At 43.0% G+C, this 20762-nt stretch overlaps 2 protein-coding genes across 7 annotated transcripts in view; one reads left to right on the plus strand and one right to left on the minus strand.

The window, feature by feature from the left end:
• Positions 1-20762, plus strand: part of COA1 (cytochrome c oxidase assembly factor 1) — a 210530-nt gene that overhangs the window by 105472 nt on the left and 84296 nt on the right. For 5 of the 6 annotated variants that reach the window (XM_074988073.1, XM_074988072.1, XM_074988075.1 and 2 more), the window contains one exon: positions 11905-12116. The exons of the other annotated variant lie outside the window; for it this stretch is intronic. In XM_074988073.1, coding sequence (XP_074844174.1) covers positions 11905-12002 — 98 coding nt within the window. In that variant the 3' untranslated portion in view covers positions 12003-12116. Of the gene's footprint in view, positions 1-11904; positions 12117-20762 lie in introns of those variants that run through there. 6 annotated transcript variants of the gene reach the window in all.
• The window catches only part of STK17A (serine/threonine kinase 17a), a 47856-nt gene that overhangs the window by 21994 nt on the left and 5100 nt on the right, over positions 1-20762 (minus strand). The window contains exon 2 of the mRNA XM_074988071.1: positions 6275-6487. Within this exon, the coding sequence (XP_074844172.1) occupies positions 6275-6487 (213 nt within the window). The remainder of the gene's footprint in view (positions 1-6274; positions 6488-20762) is intronic.

Raw genomic sequence — 20762 nt, forward strand, 5'->3', positions numbered from 1 at the left:
AGAGCGACTGGTTATCTAAGGTGTTTGTACATCAATGCCAGAAGCCTGGGTAACAAGCAGGAGGAATTAGAAGCCCTGGCTCAGTCCAAGAACTATGACTTGATTGGAATAGCAGAGACTTGGTGGGATGACACGCATGACTGGAGTGCTGCCATGAAAGGGTATAAACTGTTCAGGAAGAACAGGCAAGGGAGAAAAGAAGGAGGGGTTGCACTGTATGTAAGAGAGCACTATGATTTCTTGGAACTCAAGTACATAGAGGGAGAAAAGCCTGTTGAGAATCTATGGGTCAAGCTTAGTGGTGTAGGCAGCACTGGAGATGTGGTGGTTGGTGTCTGCTACAGGCTGCCAAATCAGGATGATGAGGCTTTTTTTGGACAAACAGAGAAGTTTCCGGATCGCGGGCTCTCGTTATCGTGGGGTACTTCAATTACCCTGACATCTGTTGGGAGACCAATATGGCGGTACACAAGCAGTCCAGGAAATTTCTGGAGAATGTTGGGGATCATTTCTTGGTACAAGTGCTGAAGGACCCGACCAGAAGTCGTACACGGCTCAACCTGCTGCTTACAAACAGGGAGGAACTAATCAGGAAGGCAGAGGTGGGGGGCAACCGGGAAAGCAGTGATCATGAGATGGTAGACTTCAGGATTCTGACCAAAGGAAGAAAAGAGAGCAGCAAATTACACACCTTGGACTTCAGAAAAGCAGACTTCGACTCCTTCAGGAACCTGATGGGCAGAATCCCCTGGGATGCTACCATGACGGGAAAAGGAGTCCAGGAAAACTGGCATTATTTTAAGGAAGCCCTACTGAAGGTGCAGAAAGAAACTGTCCCGATGCACAGCAAAAGAAGTAAATACGGTAGGAGACCAGACTGGCTTAATGGGGAAATCCTTGGAAAACTTAGGCACAAAAAGGGAGCTTACAAAAAGTGGAAACTGGGATAGATGTCCAGGGAGGGGTATAAACGTATAGCTCAAGAACGTAGGGCAGTTATCAGGAAGGCGAAAGCACAACTGGAATTGCAACTCGTGAGGACAGTGAAGGATAACAAGAAAAGTTTCTACAGGCATGTTAACAAGAAGAAAGTGATCAGAAAGGGCGTGAAGCCCCTACTGGATGAGGGAGGTAACCCAGTGACAGATGATGCAGGGAAAGCTGAAGTACTTAATGCTTTCTTTGCCTCTGTCTTCACGGACAAAGACAGCTCTCGGACTAATGTGGTAAGTGATGCATTGTGGGATGAAGGTGGAAAGCCTTTGGTAGGGAAAGAACAGGTTAGGAGCTATCTAAAAAAGCTAAATGTACATAAATCGATGGGCCTGGACCTAATTCATCCTAGGGTTCTGAGGGAATTGGCGTACGTTGTTGACGAGCCCTTGGCCATTATCTTTGAAAAGTCGTGGAGATCGGGAGAGATCCCGGATGATTGGAAAAAGTCAAATGTAGTGCCCATCTTTAAAAAGGGAAGAAGGATGATCCAGGGAACTATAGGCCAGTCAGTCTTACATCAGCCCCTGGAAAAATCATGGAGGGGCTCCTCAAGGAAGTCATTTTGAGGCACTTGGAGGAGGAGAGAGAGAGAGTGTGATCAGGAATAGTCAGCATGGATTCATGAAGGGCAAGTCATGCTTGACCAATCTGATTCGTTTCTACAATGAGATAACTGGCTCTGTGGATAGGGGAAAAAAGTCAATGGATGCAATGTATCTGCACTTTAGCAAAGCTTTTGATACGGTCTCCCACAATATTCTTGTCGGCAAGTTAAAGGAATGTGGATTGGATAAATGGACGGTAAGATGGATAGAAACCTGGCTAGAAGGTCGGGCCCAGGTGGTAGTGATCAATGGCTCGATGTCAGGATGGTGGTTGGTTTCTAGTGGAGTGCCCCAAGGTTCGGTTCTGGGTCCTGTTCTGTTCAACATATTTATCAATAACTTGGATGAGGGGTTGAATTGTGCCCTCAGCAAGTTTGCAGATGACACAAAGCTAAGGGGAGAGGTAGATACGCTGGAGGGTAGGGACAGGGTCCAGACTGACTTAGACAAATTGGAAGACTGGGCTGCAAGAAGTCTGATGAGGTTCAATAAGGGCAAGTGCAGAGTCCTGCACTTGGGCTGGAAGAATCCCAAGCATTGTTACAGGCTGGGGTCCGACTGGCTTGGTCGTAGTTTTGCAGAAAAGGATCTGGGAGCTGTAGTGGACAAGAAGCTGGACATGAGTCAACAGTGTGCCATTGTAGCCAAGAAAGCTAATGGCATATTAGGTTGCATCAAAAGGAGCATTGCCAGTAGATCCAGAGAAGTGATTGTTCTTCTTTATACCGCTTTGGTGAGGCTGCATCTGGAGTAGTGTGTCCAGTTCTGGGCCCCCATTTATAGGAAGGATGTAGATACACTGGAAAGGGTCCAGCAGAGGGCAACCAAAATAATTAGGGGGCTGGAGCATATGACTTACGAAGAAAGGTTGAGGGAATTGGGACTATTTAGTCTGCAGAAAGGAAGACTGAGGGGGGACTTGATAACAGCCTTCAACTTACTGAAGGGAGGCTGCAAAGAGGCTGGAAACAGGCTGTTCACAGTGGTCACAGAGGGCAGAACATGGAACGATGGTCTCAAGTTGTGGTTGGAAAGGTCCAGGTTGAACGTTAGGAAAAACTTTTTCACTAGGAGGGTGGTGAAGCATTGGAATGGTCTACCCAGGGAAGTAGTGGAGTCTCCATCCTGGGAGGTGTTTAAGTCTCACCTCAACAAAGCCCTGGTGGGGCTGATCTGATGGGTTGGTCCTGCTTAGGGGGCTGGACTCGATGGCTTTTTTTAGGTCACTTCCAGCTCTATTGTTCTATGATTCTATGATAAGTACTAATGTGAATTTGCCTTTGTGTGTGTGTGTGTGTGTGTCTCTCTCTCTCTCTCTCTCCTCCCCCCCGCCCCCGTCACACCTGGTGCCTTATTGCATGTGGTTGACTGGTCAGTTTGTAAGTCTGAGGTTGTGCTGTAGTGCACTATTTATTTTAAAAATAAATCCCCATTGATGGGCAACCTAGGCTAGTGAGTGCACCTCATGAGTGTCCCTCTTTCAACTCAGTGGGCTGCAAGATTGTGGTAACCAAGATGGACTCCCCAGGATAGGGTAGTTTTGCCAACTGTGCTTCAGTACCAAGAATCTGCAGGGTGTATCGATTGAACTGTAGCAGCACTTCAATTGGATGCAGATGCAAAGGGAGTGCATGGCTTTCACAATGTTGCTTGAAGTCAGAAGGCACCTCACTTCACGTGTCCTTGCTTTAAGGGCATGTAACTTTTGTAGTAAAGGTAGAAAAAAAACCAAAACAAAAACAAAAAAAATCCCAACATCCTATGCTGAAAAACAGCAGAATCTGGCAACCTTATGCATGAGCAACTGTAAACAAACTATCTTATGGGCCACATGCAGTTGCCCACCACAGTTCTACAGCCCCTCTTCCATTTAACTGAGCTGCTCAAATGTATGGGCTTTGGTAAGCATAACATTCTGATTACAGTTTTATTTAATCCATGTTAGCTTAAGAACAAGAATCAGAGACTTGAACACCAGACTTCTCACCAAGGCAGGTAATAATTTATACTACCACCAACTGGGCTTCTGACCTGCCAGAAACATATCCATTCTCTCCTAGGGTGTGTCTACATGGCAAAGTTATTATTTCGGAATAACAGCCACTATTCTGAAATAACTTTGCAAGCATCTACATAATGCAACTGCTATTTTGAAACAATGGACGGCATATTTTGAATTTGGTAAATCTCATTCTACAAGGAATAGAGCCTATTCTGAAACAGATGTTCTGGAATAGTGGCTGTGTAGACAGGGAACAGCTTCCCACCTCCCTCCCCAAATAAACTATAGTGCGCCCAAGGGCTCTAATCCAAAATAGGCTCTATTGTGTCTGGATGCTCTATTTTGAAATAGCTGAGCACTGTTTCGATATACATTTTGCATTTTCAATATACCTGTGCAGCTGCTGGCAGAAAAGGTCAGCAGCGGAAAGCTCAAATATGAGACAATTAGTCCCTTTTTAAAAGTAAGTTAGGATGCCTTTTTATCTAACATGGGACAGGTGGTCACCCTAATTTTACCACCAATTTATAGGACAGAAAGCAAAGGTCCAAAGCCATTGTATAACATTAGGAACATCACAAATTCTACAGTGGAACAGGAAACTGAATTCAGATCTTAGAGTCCTATGGCCTTACTCACAATAGCAGCCTTCTCTGAGCATAGGAAAAGGAAAAAAAAAGATTCTTATTAGCAGAAGACTACAGTGAAGACGACACATTACAAACATCAGTAATATCTATTCTAATAGGAGAGTTTCCCAAGGCCATATATCTTCAGTGGCAGAATGCAAACTAGAAACTGTAGTTGAAGCATAGTGTCACTATTAACGTCTTCCTTCAAACTACCTTTTATTTCATCCTATCAAGAAACTTATATGCTAGATTTGCATGGATTTGTAGATCCAGTTAATAAATCTGTGCTGTAGATTTATATTTCTTCTTGAGACAGAAAAATAATTGAAGTTTCAGCTCTCTTTAGGAACCTGTCTGCAATAATGCCATAAGGCAGTGGTTAAAATACATCACTGTAAGAAGGGGCACTCACTGGCAGCACAGGAAAAAAAGTGTTATATTCAGAATGGACATACAAGCCTATAAAAAACAAAAAAGCAGTCAAGTAGCACTTTAAAGACTAACAAAATAATTTATTAGGTGAGCTTTCATGGGACAGACACACTTCTTCAGACCATAGCCATACCAGAACAGACTCAATATTTAAGGCATAGAGAACCAAAAACAGTAATCAAAGTTGTCAAATCAGAAAAAAAAATGATCAAAGTGAGCAAATCAGAGAGCAGAGGGGGCGGAGGGGGGGTTGGGGTTGGGGAAGTCAAGAATTAGATTAAGCCAAGTTTGCCAAAGAGCCCCTATAGTGTCCCAGAAAATTTGCATCCCGGTTCAAACCACGTGTTAATGGGTCGAATTTGAATATGAAAGAGTTCAGCAGCTTCTCTTTCTAAAGAAGACTGAAAATTCTTCTTCAATAAGACACAAACTCTTAAGTCATTAACAGAATGGCCCACTCCATTAAAATGTAGACTAACTGGTTTGTGGATCAAGAATGTTTTGATGTCTGTTTTGTGCCCATTAACTCTTTGTCTGAGAGAGTTTGAAGTCTGTCCAATATACAAAGCATCTGGGCATTGTTGGCACATGATGGCATATATGATGTTAGTTGAGGAACGTGAGAATGTGCCTGTGATTCTGTGAATAACCTGGTTAGGTCCAGTGATGGTATCGCCAGAATAGATATGTGGACAAAGCTGGCAGCGGGCTTTGTTGCAAGGAAAAGTCCCAACTTTGTACAAGGTTTTGATAGTATCTAGACTAGCACGGCTCCCTGTCTGTTACTATACAAGCCTATAGTCACCCAAACTAATACAAGTTGAACCTCTCTAATCCAGAACTCTCTCATCTGGTAACATCCATAATCCAGCACGATTTGTTAGCTGGATGACCATTTATCATGGCCGTGACCAAGTTTCCCCACAGTCCCATAAAGCTTGTTTACAACCACCAGTCCTGGCACTCAGTGTTGTGTTCTGTTATAGAGCTGTAAATTACCCCTAAATGTCTTCCAAAAGCCAATTAAGCAGTGGAAGTGTTGGTAATGCTGTTAGACAATACTGACCTCCCATAGTCTGGCAAATTCTCTCGCCTTACACTGGTCAGGAGGCAAGGTTCAATCTGTGTGTTTATGCTTGAGTCTATAGAACAATGCAGGCACATGCCTAGCATCCTTCACCCCTACTTTTATCAGGAGACAAAAATCTACTGTCTTGTGCCTTCACATTAGATTAAGTTTTCTAATGAAATAATATACCTCAAGGAGTTGGTGTATCAGATAACACAGCTAAATATATAGTACAAACAGGGCAACCTATTACACATAGGTTATAAATTTGGTTACGTTAGGGAAAGTGATGTAGTCCACAACAGTCACTTGAACCCATGTAACTGCCTGTAATTCCTCATTTCATCATTCCTTCTTTCAGGCACAAAATCAGGTGATCATAGCAACTAAGTATTGAAATATCATTTTTCAGATTTGTTGTTGTTTGGGCACACAGTATTTAGTGCAGATATGCAGGCATATTTCTCGCTCGCTTATGCTCCCTCCACTCCATTTTACACACGTGTGTAAGACCCTACAATATGAAATTAATACTTACTATTCCAGAACTAAGATCATCTCTGTTGCAGTCTCATAAACTTCATGTAAATCAATGACCCAAAGGTTGCATTGTGCCAACTCAAGGACAGCTATTTCATGGATTATTTCCATTCGACAATCTTGGCCCTTTCTTCTTTTTCGCATGAATTTTGCTGCAAACTCCTTTTCTGTATCTTTCTTGACACACTTCTTCACCACTGCAAACTTCCCTCTGGAATTGAAGCATAATATTAAATTAAGGATCAGATATCTGATTTAAGTACTAAAATCATAAGTCAAATTTTAATATTTTGGAAAACAAACTGTAGTTCCAGCATTTAGTATATTTTACAAATTTTGTGCTTTTACCCTATATCAGTGATCTTCTCTACACTTAAAATGGGATACCACTGGAACCCATAATACATACATTGATCCCTCACTAAACGAGCACAATTGGTTCCCAAATTTCTGCTCATACACTAAAACTAAAAGAATGACACTAAATTCCTATTAAAATACATGTAAAAGTCTCCAGTTCGTTCCAAGTGCTTGTAACTTGACATAAACCAGTTGAGTTTAGGTACTTTTCTGATGTATTTGAATAGTTTGGCACCAGAAATAGGATGTAATGTACGTATGTAAAGTGAAGATTGATTTGTTAAAGGTTGCCAGCTGGGCAGTTCCCAGCTGCATGTGGCTGTTAAAGAAGCCATTTGCAGTTTCTTAACACTGCTGCCTCAGGCAGATATCTATCAATACAGATAGCTGCAGGAGATGGCAGCTCTCTCTATCACTAGGGATAGCAAATACCTTATGCCTAGGTGCTGAAACCTTAACATTTGAGTTAATTGCTGGGAGCAGGAGGGCTGGGGGAGCCACCCAGCCTAGCAGCCCAGGTGAAAAGGCTGCGAGAGGAAAAAGAGGAGGAGTGTCTAAGGCTTGGGCTGTTTAGGGATGCGGGGGGGTGCAGTTCTAAGATGGGGAAAGTTTGGGGCTGCAGGGGGCGTTGTAAGGCTGGGGGCAGTTTGGGGCTGCAGGAGAGTAAGGCTGGGGGGTGGTTTGGCACCTGGGTGGGGTTATAACCTGGTCAAGGGTGAGGTCTGCAGGGCGGGGGGGCGGGTCTAATACAGTAAACCCTTAAGTTACCCAGGGGTTGTTCCTGCAACCCCTGCATAACTTGAATTTTCCTGCAAGGGAAGGGGATCCAGGAACCACCAGGGCTGGTCAGTTTCCTGGCTCCCAGAGTGGCAGGAGCTGGAAACCGGGGGCAGGCTGATTCCAGTCTCCCCATGGCTTGCAGGCTGAGAAATTGATCAGCTCATGGCTGGTCAGTTTCATGTTTCTGCTAGGGCAGGGGAGGAAACCAGGCTAAGAGCCTTCTCCCTCCCTTCCCCCAGCAGCAGGGCTGTCAGACAGCTGTATGTCTGAGGGAAGGGAGGGAAAAGGCTCTAGCCATGGGGCTGCAGGTCTCCCCTCCCCCCAAGCCAGGGACCCTGTGGCTGACTCCACTCCAGCCGCAGGTCACCCCGTCTCCCAGCCAGGGACCCCGCAGCTGGCTATGCTCCAGCCATGGGGCTGCTGGTCTCCCCGCCCCCAGCCAGAGACCGTTTCCCTGCCCCACTAGCCAGGGACCCTGTGGCTGGCTCCACTCCAGCCACAGGGCTACTGGTTTCCCTGTCCCCTAGCCAGGGATCCCATGGCTGGAGCTGAGCCAGCCACGGGGATGCGGGTCTCCCCCTCAGGCCAGGGACCCCGTTCAGATAAACGGGAGAAGTTCATTCATTTAGTGAACAAGATTAGGTGTATTTGTTCCTCATTTTAGCAAGTACTCGTTAGTAAAGTACTCATTAAATGAGGGATGAGTATAATAATAAATGGAGATACACATCTCACAGAACTGGAAGAAACCTCAGGAAATCCAGTCCAGTCCCTTGCCCTTATGGCAGGACCAAGCACCATCCTTTTCTTTTTAAATTATCTATTTGCCTCAGATCCCTTTATGGCCTCATCAAGGATTGAGCTCACACCCTGGGTTTAGCAGGCCAATGCTCAAACCACTGAGCTATCCCTCTCTCCAATTTAGAATTTTTTTTTAAACTGTATCCTATCATATCTACAAAAACTGAGCCCTGCAGTTGGAAAAAAAAAAATCCACCAATTTCAGGCAGTGAAAGTTACTTATTTGTAGTCAGAAGATCTGTATCTTCAAGATGGGTAGTGTGCCACACAAAGCTGCCTAATGGGAGAACCTTCTCCATGCAGGGGCTGTTATGGTGCTTATGCTTTTATCCCTTTCACCTCCTTCATCCCTGAATATTTTGAAGCTAAAAAAGGAGGCACAATGGCCTCTACCACATCAGCTCCTTCCACCACCAAGCCAGAAATACAGAACAACGAGACAATGGGAGGGAAGTATAATATGCAGAGCCATCTCAAACACAGAACTGACCTTCATTTCTTCTTTGAATAGCTCTACATATTCCTACCTATGGGTAGTTTGATAAGTGCAGAAAACATATTGGAGAACACGGAGCCTGAACTGAACAGAAACTGAAAAATCACTATCAAACCTAGCATCAGCCCCTGAATGCTAATTAAGTCCACAATGTTTAGCAAAAGCAAATGTGTCCAGAATATAGCCTTGCAAATCTCAGCAGCAGGGACACTGTCAAAGCAAGCAAAAGATTCTGTGACAAGTATAATGCAATAAGATTGTATCTCTGTAAACACACATATTTCTGCAAGAATTAACAGTCAAATGTTTGGTTGCCCAAGTGGTGTGGTGAAGAGACCATGGATCTAGATTAATGATCCTGCTCTGTGGCTGAGAAGGAAGATTACATGGGAAGACCCTAGAGGAGAGTTGAAGCAGGTCCATAAGTCTCTGGTAGTATGGCTAAACCAGAGCATTCAGAATGATCTTTGCCCAACCCTGACTAACCAGCTTCACCACTTCTGGATGAATAAAAAGGGGAGGAAGAAAACAAAGAAGGCACCTTCCTGAGTGAAGGAAGGAAGGATACAAGATAGACTGTCTCTTCCCATTCTAGAGCAGGAAAGATGCCATTCTGTTGAATCTTACAGCAGAAACAGGTCTACATCTGGTCAACCCCCTCTGGAAACATATACTCAGAGTCAAGTGATCCTTAATAGATTATTCATGCATTTGAGAAAAACTGCTGCTGAGAAGATCAATTACGTTGTCTTCTCCTACTAAATGCAGCGCCACCATGTTTAATTCGTAATACAGAATGTACTAGTCCCATAAATTGCTTCTGCATGAAGCTGAGTAGAGTGAGCACCCCCTTTTGCTGATGTAAAACATAGTGGATGTATTGTGAGTCACGACTTGAACAACCTTCCCATGTATGTGGAGGCCTGATGAAGTTTCTCTTAACTCCAATATGTTTATGTGCAAGTTCCTATACTGAGAAACCCAGCAATCTCAAACTGTATCACAACTCAGATGTACACATCCCTCAACCACTGTACAACACTTCTGAAGTTTCATCATCAGTGAGGGTAAGGGGATTGAACTGGATGTCTCTGAAGACCTTTGCTCTGACTGCCCACTACATCAGTGATTCCAAACCTCCTCAATAAATGCTCACTAACATTTTAAGGTCATCCAGATTTGGCTTGTTGTGCTGATATCTCCAATGATGCACTGGCCTAACTGGGGGATGTTCAAGGAGATTCACATAAGTAGTAATAGCCATGAGATTCAGGAAGAAAATTACTTAAAGTCTGACATATTTGAATGTTCAAAATATATTGCACCATTTTTAAAAATTTCTTTTGGTAAAAAGGCTTTTCTGAGTCCAATATAGCAACTAAGAATAAAATATTAAGTTGAACAGATTCAACTTGACATTTGTAAGTTGTTCCAGGTCTAGGAAAAGAGTGATTATATAACAAATGTGGCTTATGAGGCTTTTGTGAACAGCAGCCTTCAACAAAAGTATCTTGCTTTCTTAGTTTAGCCATTAGCACAGAGAGGCATTATGTAAAATACTCTTGGTCCTGTGGACAAGCCAAATGGGAGCACCTTGCACTGGAAATGGCATCCTGCCACCAAAAAACAAAAGGTATTTCTGATGACTATGTCTAATAGAAGAAAATGCATTCTTCAGATCAAGAGTTGAAAACTAATCCACAAATAAAAGTTAATGGATTATGAAGGCCAGAATTAGCATGCAGAACCAAAGCTTCCAAACATGTTTGTTCAAGTTCCTTAAATCTGAAATTGCATTAGCACCCCACAACCTTCTCCTTTTTTACAAAGAGTCTATAATAAAACCCCTGCCACCCTCATGGTGTTTGGATGTTTTCCCGACAGCCCCCAACCAAAGCAATTTCTGCACTTCTGAAGTAGAAGAGAGATGGGACATGGTTTCCTGAAAAGAGAAATGTAGGGGAATTGAAAGGGCACAGCTTCTCATACTGAACATAAGAGCCCTTTTATGCAATTTTGAGGACATCATAAACCTCCATTTGCTGATAAAAGTGGGCTGTCCTGTCCCCAAAGAGAGGAAGGGTAGAATCCTTGCCAATTGGTTCTCAACTGTTAATTCTCACACCAAATCAGATGTTTGGTCTTCAATGAAGATGAGCAGAAAGCAGATTGTTGAGATTCAGGCTTTGATTTGAAAGACTATTTATGTGGGCTCTGGAAAGACATGGCCTGCTGATTATATTGATTTCGTCTTTGATGAGATCTTCGTATTGGTAATCAGTTTTCAAAGTAGTGGAAAACTGGTGAGCAACACTCATAGGACCTTTGTGTTCATCCTTGGTACTACTGCAAAAGCAAAGGGAAGCATTCAGTAATGGCAGTGGTCACAGCCCACAATGCAACTCAAGAACCTGACACATACAGATTAGAGTCTTACGTTAAAGTGAACTGAGAACAAAAGAACACAGTAGATTCAATTACCTTTGTTCAGTGATGATATTAGAGAGGCCGGGATGATCGTCCTTAATCTCATGCAGCAGTTGAAGATGTTTGACTGCCTAAGATCCAAAATACGTCTGTCTTCCTTATTGATGGAGGAACTATTCTGAATAAAATCCCCCCCCCCCGCCCCCCGTGCTAAAAAGGTATCAGCTGTATGGCTCCTAGATAGAGGAAGAAGTCTGCTTCTTGCTGGAGCATCAGCTTGAAAGAGCGGTTGCTGAAGGAGGACAGGAAGATTTTTTTTCCTTTGGTAACAAAGGGAGAGCCACTCTATTGCTGTACCAGGGAATAATTATTTCAGGGACCCTTTGCCTCTTCTAAGATTCTAGGCCAGGGAAAAGCAAGCTGGGTGGCCACTAAATTGGATACTACAGTCCTGAACAAGTGCTATGGCACAGGGATTCATTTACAGGTCTAAAAAGTTTCCATCAAAAGTACTTTCTGATGACAGCCTGGGATTAGAAGAACTAGTGGGCACAGAAAGAGACATTTTTAAGGTGCAATATAGCAAATACAATGCTTCCTGAGTGATTCATAACCCCTTTGACAATAAAAAGGTTAAGGGGCTGGGTACAGAGTTAAGATTTGTTTTATTTCTTAATAGTGCTTGAGTACAGATGCCTAATGAGCAGAGGTTCTCTCTAGTTCTTCAAGGAATGCAACAGCTAATCTGTCTTCTCATTAAACAGTTTCCCTCTCAGGGCTGATCCTCCACTCTGGACTGGACATACATGGGAATTATATGGCTTCAGCCCTCCAACACCCAATGCACGACCACAGAAGCTGAGTCTTGAAGGAGTGCACTCACAAGCAATTTAACTTCAACCAGTGCTTGGAACTGAAGCCTAGACCCTTGTGGGATTAGCGACGTCCTCAAATTTAGTCTAATTAATAAAATCATATTCTGACATTAACATTTGGTAGTTTGCTATGTGAAATTGTACACTCATAGGCTACTATTACACTACCAAGTTTTATGAATGTCCACACACAATATGCATTTTGTCAACAGGTTGTCAACAAACTCAACACTTTTGCTGGTAGTGTTCTGCCTCTCAGCTGTGAGGCATAATGCTGCTGTTGACAGATTCTATCCACAAAAAGAGTTGTGTGGCTCTCCGCAGGCCACTCTCTTGACAGACAGGGCATCCAGAAACATGGGCAGCTGTCTGCTCTGCTTCCAGGTGCCTGTTCTGTCAAGAGAGCAGCCGGGCAGCCCAGCCACACTGTCAGCTGAGCAGAGTGCTCTTTCTATTGGCTTTTGTGTGTGGCCACACACTGGTCGACAGAAGTTTTGTCAGTTTTCTCAGGAAGTCAGTGGTGTCTCGGAGATAGCTGGGAGTGCTGGTGGCATAGGGTCTGAGGAGAGAGTCCACGTAACCAGACAGTCCGCGTTTGGAGACTGATGAGCAAGAAGCCATCTTATTAGATAAGAAATTAAACACACACACACCCCCACCCCCACTTATCTCTTGTGAGAGTGCTTCCTTCATTGCTCATGTCCCAGTTTTACTGTTCCCTTGCCCTGTTCCTACAAACCTTGGAGCTGGAGGCCACTGACTTTGGAGCAGGGTTTCCTGACATACAGGTGATCCTTGTTGTAAGGTGCCTCGCTGTAAGTTGTTTTACATATACATTGGTAATTAATTCAGCAAAGTAAATTCATTGTACATCACATTGATCAACATGAACCTCATCTGGGGGCCAAGGGACCAAACGCTACGAATATTGCTGAGTTGTGCAGTGGTTGGGCAGCAGGCGCTGTAGTGCAGGGGCCCTGCAAGTAAGCCCTGAAGTCATGGGGGATTGGCAGGAAGCTGGGGGTGGGAGAAGGCAGAAGGGAGCTGTAGGGAGCCAGCAGGGGAGCAGCAGTGAGCTGCAGGAAGCTGGGGAGGCCACTGGGGGAACTGTGGGGAGCCAGCAGGGTGCCACAGGAAGCCGAGGGAACTGGTGGGGAGCCAGAGGGAGTACTGACAGGGAGCCGCAGGAGCTGGGGGGAAGCTGGGCCGGCGGCTCTGAACAGCCGCAGTCTGCTTGTATCTGTGGACGGCAGGAGCCATGGTTGACGGTGGCTGACAGGACCCCAGAGCAGCCAGAAGCTGGAACCTGGCTGCCAGAATATGCGATCAGTCAGGAGCTGGCTGCGGGGGCTGAGGGAAGATGACTTTCCCTCATTCAGAAAATTCTCTTATCTGGCTTGGGTCAGGTCCTGAAAGTGCTGGATAAGAGAAGTACAACCTATACAGGTACTGTACTGCACAGCATGCAGCCAGGCAGTGAAGGGGGAGGCAGGGGAGGCAGCCACACTGCCCAGAAAAGGCAGCTAGAGGCAGGGACAGACTGCATGCTGTGTTGAAGGGAGGAACATATCTCAAGCATTACTCCTTATGCATATTAATTTCCCTTTATACGTCATTTCACTATGGCTACGTCTACACTAGCCAAAAGCTTCGAAATGGCCATGCAAATGGCCATTTCGAAGTTTACTGATGAAGCGTTGAAATTCATATTCAGTGCCTCATTAGCATACGGGCAGCCGCAGCACTTCGAAATTGACGCGGCTTGCCGTCGCGTGGCTTGTCCAGACGGGGCTCCTCTTTGAAAGGACCCCAGCAACTTTGAAATCCCCTTTTGCTCATAGGAATAAGGGGACTTCGAAGTAGCTGGGGTCCTTTCGAAAAGGAGCACCGTATGGACGAGCCGCGTCAATTTCGAAGTGCCGCAGCCGCCCACAAGCTAATGAAGCGCTGAATGTGTATTTCAGCGCTTCATTAGTAAACTTCAAAATGGCCATTTGCATGGCCATTTCGAAGTTTTTGGCTAGTGTAGACACAGCCTATAAGTTGCATTATTTAGGAACATAACCTGGACTTATAACAAGGACCCCTGTACAAGGGCATTTGACAGGCCAGGGTTGGACTGAGGCTTCATAACATGATCCATTAGAAATATTCCAAGCCAATACTCACAACATGGCAGGTTCATCTTGGGAAGGATCTCTGAGGAGGTGTGACCTTCACCAAGGGAGTAAAGGGCACTGGTCATCATTGAGACTATTTTAGAATCCTGCAATCTCAGGAACAATAGGCACACCATGTGTGCTGGGGATGGTATTCAGGTAGGACATGAACTACCAAACCCAATTAAGTATTAAAAAACCCTACATTTAAAACTATGTACAGTTAATTACAATTAAAGGCAGAATCTAGCTAATGCCAGACACTGAACAGGTTTCATCTCAGACCACAGGAAACAGAAAGGAACTGAAGACCAAGTTGGCACACAAAGATAAGAGATCTTAGATCTATGGATCTAAGGATATTGCTAGCAAGAATCTTCTGGTCTCAGCTGTGTGGAGCACATGGCAACATATCCCTACATATTGTTGGTTTTTAAAATTACCTCTAATGCGTCTGGAACAAGACCACATCCTTCCTGATAAACTGACTTGCTTTCTTCTCTTGATGTTCACAAACTCCACATTAACTGCCGATAATGGGCCATTTGCATCCTGACTGAACAGGCCTTGCCAGCTCTGGCCTTCCCCTTTACCAAGGCTCCCTCTTTAAATCCTCCCCTGCACCCTGCACCCCGCCCCACCCCCCCACTCACATATCTGACAAAGGAGGTCTTTGCCCACGAAAGCTTATGCTCCAAAATATCTGTTAGTCTGTAAGGTGCCACAGGACTTCTTGTCATTTTTGAAGATACAGACTATCACGGCTACCTCTCTGATACACAGCAACACCATCCTTCCAACTGTGTACACATCAAGACCATAGCTCAAAAAAGGAAAGATTTTTGTGAAGGGGAAAATTTGAAAGTATAATGCTCCAGCGTTCTCTACTAGAGCCATTAACTGAACATTTTCACCAACAGACAATATGGAAATGGATGTGTTGAGAGTCTCTGGGTTGGCTAAAAGGGGTGAAAAACAAGGGTGATGTCCTGCTAGGAGTCTACTACAGGCCACCTACCCAGGTGGAAGAGGCTTTTTGTAAACAACTAATAAAATCATCCAGGGCCCAAGATTTGGTGGTGATGGGGGACTTCAACTATCCAAATAGATGTTAGGAAACTAGCACAGAGAGGCACAGACTATCCAATAAGTACTTAGACTGCATTGGAGACAACTTTTTATTTCACGAGGTTGAAAAAGCTGCCGGGGAGGAAGCTGTTTTATATTTGATTTGAACAAATACGGAGGAAGTGATTGAGAACTTGGAGGTGGAAGGCAGCTTGGGTGAAAGTGATCATGAAATCATAGACTTCACTATTATAAGGAAGGGTAAAAGGGAGAATAGTAATATAGAGACAATGGATTTCAGGAAGGTGGATTTGGGTAAACTCAGAGTGGGTAGGTAAGGTCCCAGCGGAAGCAAGACTGAGGGGGGAAAAACAACTGAGGAGAATTGGCACTTTTTCCAAAGGCACATTATTAAGGGCCCAAAAGCAAGCTATTCCGCTGCTTAGGAAAGAAAGAAATATGGCAAAAGACTGCTTTGGCTTAACCAGGAGCTCTTGCATGATCTCAAATAAAAAAGGAATCATATAAAAAATGGAAACTAGGACAAATTAAAAAGGATGAATATAGGGGCAAGATTAGAAAGGCAAAGGCACAAAATGAGCTCAAACTATCTACAGGCAGAAAGGGAAAAAAACAACTTCATAAATACATTAGAACAAGAGGAAGACCAAGGACAGGATAGGCCCATTTCTCAGTGAGGAGGGATAAACAGTAACAGGAAACTTGGAAACAGCAGAGATGTTTAATGACTTCTTTATTTTGGTCTTCACCAAGAAGTCTGAAGGAAGGAAGGAATGCCTAACATAGTGAATGTTAGTGGGAAAGGGGTAGGTTTAGAAGATAAAATAAAAAAAGAACCATTTAAAAATCACTTCGAAAAGTTAGATGTCTGCAAGTCACCAGGGCTTGATGAAATACATCCTAGAATACTCAAGGAGCTCATAGAGAGGGTATCTGAGCCTTTAGCTATCATCTTTGGAAAAATCTTGGGAGACAGGAGATATTCCAGAAGACTGGAAAAGGACAAACATAGTGCCCATCTACAAAAAGAGGAATAAGAACAACGTAGGAAACTACAGACCAGTCAGTTTAACTTCTGTGCCAGGAAAGATAATAGATCAAGTAATTAAGGAAAACATCTGCAAACACTCAGAAGGTGGTAAGGTGAGAAGGAAGAGCCAGCACGGATTTGTAAAGAACAAATCATGCCAAACCAAACCAATCTGATAGCTTTCTTTGATAGGATAACGAGCCTTGTGGAAAAGGGAGAAGCAGTGGAGGTGGTATACCTAGATTTTAGTAAGGCATTTGATAAGGTCTTGCCTGATATTCTTATCAATAAACTAGGCAAATACAACTTAGATGGGGGTACTATAAGGTGGGTGGCAAAACTGGCTGGATAACCGTACTCAGAGAGTAGTTATTAATGGTTCTCAGTCCTGCTGGAAAGGTGTAACAAGTGGGGTTCCGCAGGGCTCTGTACTGTAACCAGTTCTGTTCAATATCTTCATCAACGATTTAGATATTAGCATAGAAAGTATGCTTATTAAATTTGCAGATGATACCAGCTGGGAGGGGTTGCCACTGCTTTGGAGCATAGGGTCAAAATTCAAAATGATCTGGACAAATTGTCTGAGGTAAACAGGATGATGTTTAATAAAGACAAATGCAAAGTGCTCCACTTAGGAAGGAACAACTAGAATGGAAAGTGACTGTCTAGGAAGGAGTACGGGCAAAAGGGATCTAAGGGTTATAGTGGACCACAGGCTAAATATGAGTCAACAGTGTGATGCAAAAAAGGCAGCAAACATGAATCTGGGATGCATTAACAGGTGTGTTGTGAGCAAGACACGAGAAGTCATTCTTCCACTCTACTCTGTGCTGGTTAGGCCTCAGTTGGAGTACTGTGTTCAGTTCTGGGCACCCCATTTCAAGAAAGAGGTGGAGAAATTGGAGAGGGTCCAAAAAAGAGCAACAAAAATGATCAAAGGCCTCGAGAACATGACCTGTGAAGGAAGGCTGAAAGAACTGGGCTTGTTTAGTTTGGAAAAGAGAAGATTTAGAGGGGACATGATAGCAGTTTTCGGGTATCTAAAAGGGTGTCATAAGGAGGAGGGAGAACACTTGTTCTTCTAGGCCTCTGAGGGTAGAACAAGAAGCAATGTACTTACACTGCAGCAAGGGAGGTTTAGGTTGGACATTAGGAAAAAGTTCCTCACTGTCAGGGTGGTCGAACACTGGAATAAATTGCATGGGGAGGTTGTAGAATCTCCATCCCTGGAGATATTTAAGAACAGGATAGATAAATGCCCATCAGGGTTGGTCTAGGTGGTTATTGGTCCTGCCATGAGGGCAAGGGGCTGGACTCGATGACCTCTCGAGGACCCTTCCAGTCCTAGTATTCTATGATACTATAAAATGAGAGTGGATAGAAATAAAATTATCTTCAAATATTTGATATTACACAGACCGCAGGAAACTAAAGAAACCCAGAGAGGAACTCAAAGCTAGATGAAGAGGCAGCACCTTTTTTGTTGACTAGTGAAAGCTAGCATGCATCAGAAGGAACTATTCCTACACATTGTTGGTTTTTTAAAATTACCTCTAACTTCTGTGGAACAAGACCTCTGTGTTATTCTGCATACCTGGATGAAAATGTGAGCTTTTTGGACTGCTTCTGTGCACTCAAGATTCTCATATATACTATAATGCAATTAGGTTAAGTCAAAGGTGGCACAGTTATTCCAGGTAAAGTGTAAATTCACAATATTTCAGAGACACAGCAGAAATAAATGAGATCCAAATAGAGGTGATATATAGATTAGAGGCATGGAAAGAGACTGAAAATACAGGGTTTGTTTAATTTATAGAAGAGAAGTGAAAAGGTAATGACAGAGAGAAACAAAATATATTAAAAATATTAAAGGCAGTTAAACAGGCCTACTACCTCTCTTAGAACAGAACTGGAAACAAGATAAAAACTACAAAGTTTAAAAAAAACAGATAAAATACTTTTCCACAAAACACATGATTAACCTAGGGAACTTGTTTGCCCAAGGGATCATTGAAACAGTCTCTTCTCAAGGACCAGAACCATAGTGATGAGCTGAACAACTGTTTCTTTATGTCCAGTATCCTCTGCTATTAAGTTTTGCAAGGTTCTATCCCATCCCCATCTTATTTCTGTGCTGAGGGATAGCGATTGATATAACATTGCTTACTCTCTTCTGCTCAGATGTGAATATTATTCGCCAACACTCCAAATAGCTGGCTGAGAAGCAGCAGGCTGAAAACTAAGCCCAAGGGAAAGAAAAAAAGAGGTATTTGTAAAAGACAAATTCTCGAAACATCTCCCTTGGTGAAGTGCATCTGCCTGGATATTGTAGTGTCAGTGCACAACATAGAGATACTCTTGGCTATCCATGACTGTGAAAGATATCCATGTTCTCTTGCAGCTGGCCAGAAGACTATACCCTATCCAACATATCTGGTCAAAATAATCATGTTTTTAAGCCTTCCAAATTAGATTATGACAAACTGTACCTATAAACAAAGGCAAACAGCCAAGAAGTTTCAACTACTAAGAGAGCCCCTCTGCTCAGGAACCGATGTTAACATGAACAGAGCAGCCCTGTAGTTCTACTTTAAAAATTTTCTTAAAATAAAACATATGGATATATACATCTCTTTCATAGAAATGGAAGGGATCTTCCAAGGTCATTGAGTCCAGTCCCCTGCCCTCACAGCAGGACCTATCACCATCTCTCTTCATACTAACTCCAGTAAAAACAAAATCCAATTCAAAGTCTCATTCTTAATATCTCAGAGGGGTAGCCATGTTAGTCTGTAGCTTCACAGAAAACAAAACAGTCCCATAGCAACTTAAAGAGTAAAAAAATAAATAAATAAATAAAAATAAAATTGTTAGTCTTTAAGATGCTACAAGACAGCTTATTCTCAATAACTGTAGTTCCTCACAGACCTGAGGCTAATTCCTCACAAAATTGCAACTCTCCCCATGATCACAACCCCATCAAATTATCTTACATTGAAGAGACATGAAATCACAAGAGGAAAATGGACACAAATTAGACTTAGACCACACAATTCTATAAAACAGAATTAAAACTAACCTCTCAGCTTTCAGAACCAAATGCAACACACACCACTTTAAATTTTAGCTATCCACAGCCCACTTCCACACATTAAAAAAAATCCACACATTTCAAGCTACTCTTTACAGTTGCAAAAAGGTAGAATTTTCTTCTTCAAAATGAAACTTGGGACATAGACACTGTTGTGAGATGAGTCAAATAAATACATAGCAAGATCTCAAAAATGGATTAGATATTTAAAAGGATGACAATAGTCATAGTTGCACTACATGAAAAGCAATTAAAAATGGAAAATCCCTCTCATTTCAGCATACAAGTCACTCCTAACCTGAGTTTGGAAAAACTTCTCCCAAGGCATATTATCCAAAAATGTTCACTATGGAGGTTCTTATACTTCTTTGAATCATCTAGGACCAGACAAATCATTTTCAGACTGCAACTGGACTAGACAGACTGCTGATCTGATATAGCTCAACAGTTATCTTCCAGCATTATGTATTGTTTTTATGAAAATTGTATTCAATACCATAAAGGCAAACTCCTCACTGGACTCTCTTCTGAAAACTGACGCACTTTAGTTTGGGGATTACTAATTCAAAATCAGTACCTGAAACAAAGTAAAAACCACAGACATATAGACGCCCCCCCCGCCCCACATGCACTAAAATAATCTCAGTTGCACTCACTGATTTAACAAATCACATTTATACTTATCTCATAAAACTGGAAGGGACCTTTAGAGGTCATCAAGTCCAGTTCCCTACAGTCACAGCAAGACCAATCACCATTCCTGACAGATTTTTTTTCTTTTTTAATCTGTTTGCCCCAGATAACTAAATGGCTTCCTCAAAGACAGGCCTCACAACCCTGGGTGTAGTAGGCCAATGCTCAAACCACATTCCCCCAAAGAGGGCATTTGCAAACATTAACTGAAATAACTGAATTAACTGACCAGACGTTTGCAAAAACACATGGACATACAAGGGATTTTTGAGGTACAATCATTATTTGTGATGTGATAGCAAAAGTAAATATTTTAGGAAACTTCTTAATACCCAATACATATGTCAAAACAATGTTTTGTTTTGTTTTTTTAAATACAGAAGGTCAGGAAATGCAAAGCTAGCTGATGAAACCATAACTAAGTTTGACTCTGCATGAAAAAAATACCTACAAAATGGCATTACTATATTCCATGGCACTTTTAGTAGGGATCTAAAATTCCACTTAAGTGGTTAATCAGTCAAATGGCAGAATTAACTGATTAACCAACTAAGGAGGGTGTCCACAGAGGGAGAAGGGGTGCCCGCCTCCCACACCATACCTCCTCTCCAGCTGCCTCTCCCTCCCTTCTCCATCCACCCCTGGTGGAGGGCTGCTCCAACCCCTGCTGGTTAAACATTAA

Source organism: Carettochelys insculpta, chromosome 2, assembly GCF_033958435.1.
Source record: "Carettochelys insculpta isolate YL-2023 chromosome 2, ASM3395843v1, whole genome shotgun sequence".
In the NCBI taxonomy this organism is placed as follows: Eukaryota; Metazoa; Chordata; order Testudines; family Carettochelyidae; genus Carettochelys; species Carettochelys insculpta.